This window comes from Galeopterus variegatus, unplaced genomic scaffold (genome assembly GCF_000696425.1).
Source record: "Galeopterus variegatus unplaced genomic scaffold, G_variegatus-3.0.2 Scaffold9272, whole genome shotgun sequence".
Classification (NCBI taxonomy): Eukaryota; Metazoa; Chordata; class Mammalia; order Dermoptera; family Cynocephalidae; genus Galeopterus; species Galeopterus variegatus.
In genome coordinates, this window is record NW_007735383.1 from 62,846 (window position 1) to 72,974 (window position 10,129).

The 10,129-nt window shown below is 39.8% G+C and overlaps 1 protein-coding gene and 1 long non-coding RNA gene across 2 annotated transcripts in view; both read right to left on the reverse strand.

The window, feature by feature from the left end:
- LOC103609155 overlaps positions 1–1,733 on the reverse strand; it is a 5,111-nt gene extending 3,378 nt beyond the window's left edge. Inside the window, exons 1-2 of the long non-coding RNA XR_552107.1 lie at positions 1,213–1,733; positions 681–707 (exon numbers count right to left, since the gene is read on the reverse strand). This is a non-coding gene — a long non-coding RNA (uncharacterized LOC103609155). The remainder of the gene's footprint in view (positions 1–680; positions 708–1,212) is intronic.
- Positions 1–10,129, reverse strand: part of LOC103609156 (liprin-alpha-1-like) — a gene marked incomplete at its 5' end in the record, with an annotated part of 36,773 nt that overhangs the window by 14,894 nt on the left and 11,750 nt on the right. The window contains 6 exons of the mRNA XM_008593508.1: positions 3,236–3,326; positions 3,414–3,589; positions 6,767–6,793; positions 7,377–7,439; positions 9,781–9,981; positions 10,090–10,129. Of these exons, the coding sequence (XP_008591730.1) occupies positions 3,236–3,326; positions 3,414–3,589; positions 6,767–6,793; positions 7,377–7,439; positions 9,781–9,981; positions 10,090–10,129 (598 nt within the window). The remainder of the gene's footprint in view (positions 1–3,235; positions 3,327–3,413; positions 3,590–6,766; positions 6,794–7,376; positions 7,440–9,780; positions 9,982–10,089) is intronic.

A 10,129-nucleotide genomic window follows, 5' to 3' on the forward strand; every position in this document is an offset into this window, starting at 1 on the left:
GGTGAGAGTCCCAAGAAGAGCTGCCTCTCCACACCTGCAGCTATGATCTGTCATCAAGACCGACAGCACAACAGACAGCAATGCTGGCGGATTAACACAGAAAGAACCACTGTCATTTCATTAAACTGTCTGAACATCAAGTCTACAAAACAACGAGGACATGGCCTTCTGTGAGTTGAAGAACTGGGGAGCTGAAAATTCAAATGCACATTAAGTGAGAATTCATTTCTGAGAATTCCATTAGTAGAAAACCTTTAAGTGGACCCAGTATTAGGATAGTATTTAGTAAGAAACCAATAGAAAGACTCAGGGGAAAAGTCACCATGCCAACTTTTTGCATTTAAAAATGTATTAGAATACCATTAACCCAGAAGCAAGTTAATCTTAGAAGCTGCCTCAGCCACGGGACTCTGTATAAAAGAGCACATGTTAAACAGAGCAACCTATGTTAATTAAAAATAACTACCATGGCTACATATGAGAAATGTTCAAAATTGTCCATGAGACGTACTCTTTAATCCTATTCTTTGCCTGACTAATGCTTTCCAATCATTAACAATACTCTGAATAAATTAAGATTCTAGAAACATCAATAAAAGTAAATTACACAGACTTTCCTATTCTAATTGCTTTTTGTTGCTGTACATATAGTAAAGAGTATATCATAGAAAGACTCCAACCTGAGCCCAGCTTCCCTCCTCATCTTCCTGATGTTACGTGGTTAGGAATGCAAAAGAACATAACTATTAGTATTGGTGAGTTTAGTAACACAAGCAAATAAACTTTGTAGGGAGGTGCAGCTTAATGGAGTAAAAAAGTTCAAAAATATCAAAGTATCATGCAAAACTCATGCAAAACCAACAATTCCAATTTCTCATGCAAGGATAGACTCTTCCCATGCCAAGCACATCGATGAAAGGAGAAAGCTCCAGCTAGACAATCACAACGGACTGCTTAAGCTAAGGTCTCTCCAAAAGGAGAGGTGTATTAAATCTATTCTAAATATAGCAAGTCTACCAACGTTAAGTTTCTGAAAAAACTCTAAAATAAAATACAAATTCTATTTTACATATTCAATTAATAACTAAAGGAAATATTTATCTGGAACAACTAAATGTAAAGTAACATTTTTGTTTTCAACAAAAAGGCGAAGCACCCAGACGGCTGAAGTGGAAACACACCACGAGGAGCAAGGGTGCGCGCATGACTGACCGTTTGCGGCGTGGCTGCGAGCGTTTCCATTTCTTCGTGAGTTAACCAGACAGTCCCTGTGGTCTAAGGTGACCCCCGTGCACCAACCACATCCAGGGCAAGGGAAGCAGTGACAAAGAGGAGAGGGGCACACACATGAGCTACAGGCACAGAGGAGAGCTGTGGGGCAAAGGTCACTCCTCACACCTTTTCACTGCAGACGTCCCCGTACAGAACAGGACAGAACATTACACAAGCCCGCCCCTTTTAAAGAATAACCACACCCTGTTAACGCTGTGTCGTCAACAGCACACGATTTCCAGAGCTGCAGATGCCATGCTCACCCCAAGGTACAACAAATTTTTAGAAAACACGTTTTGTTCTTCTGAAAATTTTGAGTAACTCTCAAGTAACTATTGATTCAATATATTTAAAACAGTCTTATCCAAATATTAAGAACAAAGAACACTGCACAAAACTCCTGCTTTACTGTTTTAAGACTCTGCTCAGCAGACGCTCCAGTGATGGGACCTCTCGGCCTGGACAACCAAACCAGAGAGAACCAAAGAGGCAGGGAGTGGGCTGACCAAGTCACAGAGTGCCAGCAACATCAACACGCCAAAAACACCAGCCCATGCACCCATCAGAAGCACTCTGGAAACAGACCTCCCACCGCAGGAGGGCTAGTGCCATCTGACCCGGACAGCTTGCTCAACTCTACACAGGCCCCTGGTTCTCGTCTTGAAGACTTTGTACATGTTGTCCCATTTTAAAAACAGAGAGGCAAAGGTATGCTCCAGCATATTAGAGACACTGGGGAAGATCTCACATATGTGAATTAATAAATCTGCTCTATTAGAGAATCTAAAAATAGCCACTCTGTAGAAACACATTCAGATGATCACTAATCACTGTTTTTTTTTTTTTTTAGTTACTTTTACTAATCACTTCCAAAGACAGCTTTTGTCAGTTATAAAGAGACATAAAATGGATACAGAAAACAGACTGACATATTTCATTTCCAATGCCGTTTCTGGGCATCTTCTGGATGAAAGGTCATACACATAAATATACTGTATAAACGTCGACTTACGGTTTTTCTAATATTCACACTAACTCAATCATGAATAAACTACCCTTCAAATGGGCTATCTCTCAGCCATATTTTTATCTTTAGTTTCTTTCTTAGTAAAAACTGGGCATGAAAATAGCATCTATATTCATAGGGCTGTGGTAAAGATTAAATAAATCAACCCATGAAACTGCTTGGAACACTGCCTGGCACCTACTCACTGTTCAGTTAAGGTCTGCTGCTTAGTATCATTATTAGTGATTTCCTTACAATCCAAAAATTCTGGGAGAGTTTACTTTGAGCTCAATGTTTAGTGTCATACTTAAAAAGCAAATTCCTTGGTCATTCAGAGGGCACTAGGTGAGAGGCCCCCAACAGAGGAGAGATCCTTGTGTGTCCCAGGTGAACGGCCACATCTTCTTACATGGCTCAGCCTTTATATTCTAACTGAAGTGCCTCTTCCTTGCTACCCCCCACCCCCCAAGAAGCTCATACTCTTCCTTCAAAACCAGCTGACACGCTAACTCTGTGTCTCTTTCCCTCCACCCTGGGAGCAGAACCACAAGGTGCTCTTCTGTGCTCCTGAAGCCCGTGGATAAACCCCCAGTGCCGTATTTTTCACACTTGAATCCAGTGAGCAGAGAGCAGGGCTTGCTCACCTTTGCTCTGTTGTTATCTGACAGTGGGGAACAGCATTTCTCAGTGAAAGAGCACACATGTCGTAACACAAGGAAAACTCTACACTCACGGGAAAGTGCTAGCTTGGGACACTTAACCTGCACGCGGATGCAGTGCATACTCTCTGGCTGCAGAAGAAGGTCTTGGAGTACTCCTTTTCTCCCTCCTCCTCTGTAATGACGCCCTTAAAGCCTTTCCCAACTTTTTGAAAAATTGGAAATCACTGAGCCTGCTAACACAGCAGGGAAGCAGGAATATGCTAAATCAATGAAACACCATGTACTAGCCTTTTACTTCATTCTGACTTTCTTCTCTTTTTCTTTCCAGTTCTTTTCGGTCATAATTTAATCTTCTCAGGCACATAATTCCACACTGGAAACTGTTTCTATTTTTTAAAAAAAGAGATTATTTAGAGATGGCAACAGTGAAAAATCTTGTAGTCAACTAGTAAGAACCATCTGCATTAACCTACCTGTGGAAACTGTCGACCATTTTCAGCTGCCCGCGGAGGTCCTTCTTGGTCAGGTGGTCCAGCATCCTGGCGTCCACCAGGCACTCCATGAAGTAGCTGCGGTACTGAGGGAGGCCCAGGCTGGGCAGCCACTCGTTCCCAATCCACTCGTGGTTCATGTCCCCATATGCGAGTGTCTGTTTGTGATAAACAAGGAAGACAGTCACAGAAGGAGTCACTAGAGCAGTTTAAATAATCTTTAAATAGAATTTTTAACCAATTGCATACTCCCAAATGCTAAACTAATGACAACATTGCTCTTTATAATTCCAAAATAATTTGATCTATTTCCACAAAATAATTTGAGCTCCTATTTTAAATGTTAGTAAAATTTTATACAAAAGGAATCATATCACTAAAAGTCCATGACTTGTTTGTGACAAATTTAACTTATTTGCCAAACCACAATAAAACTGTAACTGACTACAAATTTCCCTTCTGAAATAGTTTTTAATATAATAATACAAAAACAAAGAATGATCACGACTCATGAACAAGTTTGAAGGATCAATTCAACTCTACTCATTAAAATTATCTCTGGCTAGTTTTAATTTTACTTATTTATTTTGGTGGCTGGCGATCAATTTTATTTTTAACACTTTGTTTTTCTAAACAAAACATGTGTTTGTTTCAAAACCAGTAAAAGTGAATTAAAAAATAGTTTTAAAAACATAAAGCAACAACTAATAGGACTGAATGGAGAAACACCCAAATCCACAGTTATAGTCAGAAGATTTCAACACTCCTCTCTCAGTAACTGAACAAACAAAAAAACCCCAAAAAACAATAAAAAACCCTCAATAAGAGTACAGAACACTTAAACAACACTAACAACCAACTTGACTTGACAATTTATAGAACATTCCACCCAACAACAGAATATACATTCTTTTAAAATGCACATGGAATATTCTCCAAGACAGACAAATCGCAACAAACTTAAAAGAGGCTGAACTCATACAAAATATATTCTCTAACCACAACAGAATTATAAATCAGTAATAAAAAGTTATTTAGAAACACCCCACATACTTGGAAATTAGTATACTTCTAAATAACTCATGTGTCAAAGAAGAAATCTCAAGGGAAATTGAAAAATATATTTAATTGAATGAAAGTGGAAACATAATATATTCAAAACCTGTGGGATGCAGCTAAAGCAATGCCTCGAGGAAAATTTATAGTATTAAATGCATACATTATAAATGTAGAAAGGTCTCAAATCAATGATCTAAGACTCTACCTTGAAAACCTTGAAATACTAACAAACCCCAGCCAGACTGATCAAGAAAAAAAAGAGAAGGCACAAATTACCAATATCAAGAATGAAAGGGGATATTAGTACAGGTTCAATAGGCATTGAAAAAATAAGGGAATGCTGTCAACAATTTTAAGCACCTGAAATGAAACGGACAAATTTCTTAAATGATAAACTACCAAAGCCACTAACTAAGAGACACCTGTACCTATTAGAACCTGGAACTCGCAGTTATAAATATTCTCTCACATACATACAAATCTTTACCCTAGATAGCCTTACTGGTGAATTCTACCAAATATTTATCACAGTAAATTAATAAATCCCCACAACTCTACACAAACCTGTTTCAAAGGAGGAGGAAGAGAAGGAAAATCCTAACCCGTTCTACGAGGCCAGCATTATCCTGACTAGCAAAACCAAAGATACTACAAGGAAAGAAAACTACAGACCACTACCTTTCACAGATACAGATGCAAAATGCTAAACAAAATATTAGCAAACAAAATCAATATATTAAAGAATAAGACAGCATGACAAATGTGGACATAATTGATTCAAACTTTGAAAATCAATGAAATTTACCATATCAAGAGATTGAAAAAGAAAAGCCATATCATCATCCCAAAAGATGTAGAAAAAGTACCTGTCAAGATTCATCATTCATTTATGGAACTCCTGGCATTCTAGGAAAGGAAGAAAAGTGCCTCATCCTGCCCAAGGGCACTACGACACACGAAGAGCTAATGCCATACCTAATGGTGAAAGAATGCATGCTACCCCCAAGACAAGGAGCACGGGAGGGCAGGCTGGACTTCTGCCCTTGGCAGCATGTGGCAGTTTCACCTAGATGAGGAGACGGTGGGAAAGCGATACAAACTTTCACCAAACACTGCATGTGGGTTAATTCCAGAGTCATCAGCATGGCCCTTCTTGTCTATATTCCCACTGTGAAGAGCAAAAGTTAAGCTTATTTAATTTACACTTCATGCCTCTGACACTGGCAACTTCATACTGACTTGCTGACAAGTTCTGCTTCTTAATGTAAATACACTGAAATTTAAATAGTTATAAAATGCACCCTGCTTAATTCACTGATGGTCATTACTGGCCTTGTAAAGAAATATCTAAGTAGTTTAATAATTAATAAGGTTATTTATGTGGAGAAGAGGCACAGAATGCTTAAGTATGAGGGAGAAACCCACAGAATCATATTATAGCTATTCCTCTCTTTAAAAAAAAAAAAGCAACATAACTGGCTAAACTATAGGACTGCAAATAGAAAAAACCAGTTGTTTCAACCATCACCCTTTAATTAGGAAAATTCTGATTTAAGATTATTTTGATTTTTTTCAGATGTAGAGTCACTGGCCAGTGGTGAGAGTCCCAAGAAGAGCTGCCTCTCCACACCTGCAGCTATGATCTGTCATCAAGACCTACAGCACAACAGACAGCAATGCTGGCGGATTAACACAGAAAGAACCACTGTCATTTCATTAAACTGTCTGAACATCAAGTCTACAAAACAACGAGGACATGGCCTTCTGTGAGTTGAAGAACTGGGGAGCTGAAAATTCAAATGCACATTAAGTGAGAATTCATTTCTGAGAATTCCATTAGTAGAAAACCTTTAAGTGGACCCAGTATTAGGATAGTATTTAGTAAGAAACCAATAGAAAGACTCAGGGGAAAAGTCACCATGCCAACTTTTTGCATTTAAAAATGTATTAGAATACCATTAACCCAGAAGCAAGTTAATCTTAGAAGCTGCCTCAGCCACGGGACTCTGTATAAAAGAGCACATGTTAAACAGAGCAACCTATGTTAATTAAAAATAACTACCATGGCTACATATGAGAAATGTTCAAAATTGTCCATGAGACGTACTCTTTAATCCTATTCTTTGCCTGACTAATGCTTTCCAATCATTAACAATACTCTGAATAAATTAAGATTCTAGAAACATCAATAAAAGTAAATTACACAGACTTTCCTATTCTAATTGCTTTTTGTTGCTGTACATATAGTAAAGAGTATATCATAGAAAGACTCCAACCTGAGCCCAGCTTCCCTCCTCATCTTCCTGATGTTACGTGGTTAGGAATGCAAAAGAACATAACTATTAGTATTGGTGAGTTTAGTAACACAAGCAAATAAACTTTGTAGGGAGGTGCAGCTTAATGGAGTAAAAAAGTTCAAAAATATCAAAGTATCATGCAAAACTCATGCAAAACCAACAATTCCAATTTCTCATGCAAGGATAGACTCTTCCCATGCCAAGCACATCGATGAAAGGAGAAAGCTCCAGCTAGACAATCACAACGGACTGCTTAAGCTAAGGTCTCTCCAAAAGGAGAGGTGTATTAAATCTATTCTAAATATAGCAAGTCTAGTTCAACGTTAAGTTCTTAAGCTAAGGTCTCTCCAAAAGGAGAGGTGTATTAAATCTATTCTAAATATAGCAAGTCTACCAACGTTAAGTTTCTGAAAAAACTCTAAAATAAAATACAAATTCTATTTTACATATTCAATTAATAACTAAAGGAAATATTTATCTGGAACAACTAAATGTAAAGTAACATTTTTGTTTTCAACAAAAAGGCGAAGCACCCAGACGGCTGAAGTGGAAACACACCACGAGGAGCAAGGGTGCGCGCATGACTGACCGTTTGCGGCGTGGCTGCGAGCGTTTCCATTTCTTCGTGAGTTAACCAGACAGTCCCTGTGGTCTAAGGTGACCCCCGTGCACCAACCACATCCAGGGCAAGGGAAGCAGTGACAAAGAGGAGAGGGGCACACACATGAGCTACAGGCACAGAGGAGAGCTGTGGGGCAAAGGTCACTCCTCACACCTTTTCACTGCAGACGTCCCCGTACAGAACAGGACAGAACATTACACAAGCCCGCCCCTTTTAAAGAATAACCACACCCTGTTAACGCTGTGTCGTCAACAGCACACGATTTCCAGAGCTGCAGATGCCATGCTCACCCCAAGGTACAACAAATTTTTAGAAAACACGTTTTGTTCTTCTGAAAATTTTGAGTAACTCTCAAGTAACTACTGATTCAATATATTTAAAACAGTCTTATCCAAATATTAAGAACAAAGAACACTGCACAAAACTCCTGCTTTACTGTTTTAAGACTCTGCTCAGCAGACGCTCCAGTGATGGGACCTCTCGGCCTGGACAACCAAACCAGAGAGAACCAAAGAGGCAGGGAGTGGGCTGACCAAGTCACAGAGTGCCAGCAACATCAACACGCCAAAAACACCAGCCCATGCACCCATCAGAAGCAGACGAGCCGGATGGCCACCACCCGTCAGCCGTGGCCGCCCTGAGGAAGCAGGTTTTTACTCCTGTGCCTGACAGTGTGGAGAGACTGCCTTACATGAGGCATGTTCTTCATCACTATTCATTAAACTGAACTCACAAGAAACTACCTTTGCGAAGATAGTTTATAAAAACTTTGGAAAAACCACATAGCACCTCCATTTTTAGAAAGGCTGCTCCACAGTGAAACAACTGGGGAACAGATTGGTTGCTGTTTACAAAGCATTCTGCTGAGAAAAGCGTTCCCTGAGCCACAGGTGAGCACAAAGGTTACTGTTCATTACCATAATTCTTCCACTAGGAAAACAAAAAATAAAACAAAAAAGCCTTAACACTTTTTTTTGTAAAGTAACTGGGGAACCCTGAATCAGGCCTTGACCTGCTATTCAGAGAAGTAAGTCTGTGAGGTTCTAGGGCCGGCCCGTGGCTCACTCTGGAGAGTGTGGTGCTGATAACACCAAGGCCACGGGTTCGGATCCTATAAAGGGATGGCTGGTTTGCTCACCGGCTGAGCGTGGTGCTGACAACACCAAGCCAAGGGTTAAGATCCTCATACCAGCCATCTTTTAAAGAAGAAGAAAAAAAAAAAAAAAAAGCCTGTGTGGTTCTTTATCTCTTAACAAGAGTTTGTTTTCTTTCCACGGTAAACTAAAAGCAGAGTGTGTGTATCCAGCCAATGTAAAAAGTCTGAACTTTACAAATTAGGTGTTGGCCTGCCCTTACCTCCCAGTAACCGTTAATGTTTTCATTAGAACAGTTTTAAACTGTTCTAGTAAAATTTGTCAACTGCTTGAAATCCTGAGTTCCCAGGATCCAAAGCTCCCAAAATGGAAAGCACTAATAGGCCAAACAAGTCAAATAGAGTAAAACACTGTTTACAAAGCAACCAGTGACCTTTTTCCCCTTTATATAAATAGATGCTTCTAAGGTGCCTGGAAGAGCCAGTACTCTGCAATAGACACAAAAACCTCACTCCTTAAAATCCTTCTTCCACAGGAAATGATATGGATGAACTGACAAACATAACGTCACGTGAAAGAAGTTGGATACAAAAGAGTAAATGCTGCACGATGCCATTTATATAAAAGAGAAAACAGACCCCTCTATAGTGCCAGGAGTCAGGCCTCTACCTCTTGCGGATGGAGCAGTGACGTAGGAGGAGTGTGAGGGTCCTCCAGGGCCCTGGTCAAGCCCCTTTTCTCAATGTGGGTGCCGACTGCACAGGGGTGTTTGGATCGTACAAATTCATTTCACTGTTACACTTAATGAGCATTCTTCTCTATGTATATTATATTCAACAAAATTTAAAGAACATTGACACTATTATTTGCTTAGCAGATATCCTTAGGTACAGTGCAAATGCTAGTGATTCACTCAGTTTGAATCAAGAAATAAATAGAAAATAAATTTTTAAAAGTTTAAGTATAAAGTATGTACTTAAAAATGTTACCTTTATCCTTCTCAAGAGGCCCTTAGACCAAGTCAATTTTGATAAATTAATACTCAAATTTGTGTATGCTATCTTTTAAAAAAACCCTCATTTGCATATTACAATGCTATTCTATAAAAGCATTTAATAAAGTTTCTTTTGACCATTCAATTCCCACAAATTAAAAGTTCTAATGTATTTGAACAACAAAATCTTAAATTAGAACTACACCAGATGAGTTTATAAAGAACTGGAGAAGCAATGTAAGCAGGGGAATGCTACCTTCAAAGAAGTTTTCCTTGGACATACCGTTCGCGACGTGGGAGGGGCGGACGGGCTGGTAAGAGACATGATCTCTTGGATGGCCAGCCTCAGCTTCAGCCTATGCAGGGGGTTGCTGATGCCGATCTCACGCCGGATCTCGGTGTCCGACAGGGCCGACATGATGGCCCCGCTCTTCACGTTGGCTCGGCAGGCAGCCACATACCAGGCGGGCATCCCCACCCAGAGCTGGAGACAGGAAACAAGAAGGCCAGAACGTTAGGCCCAGTCTACGAGATGGATCAGTAAAGTCACATCATGTAACACACTAAGCTCGGTAGTAAAATTAGGATATACCTCCAACCACACAACTACGGTCGGCCCATCCCACTGGGCA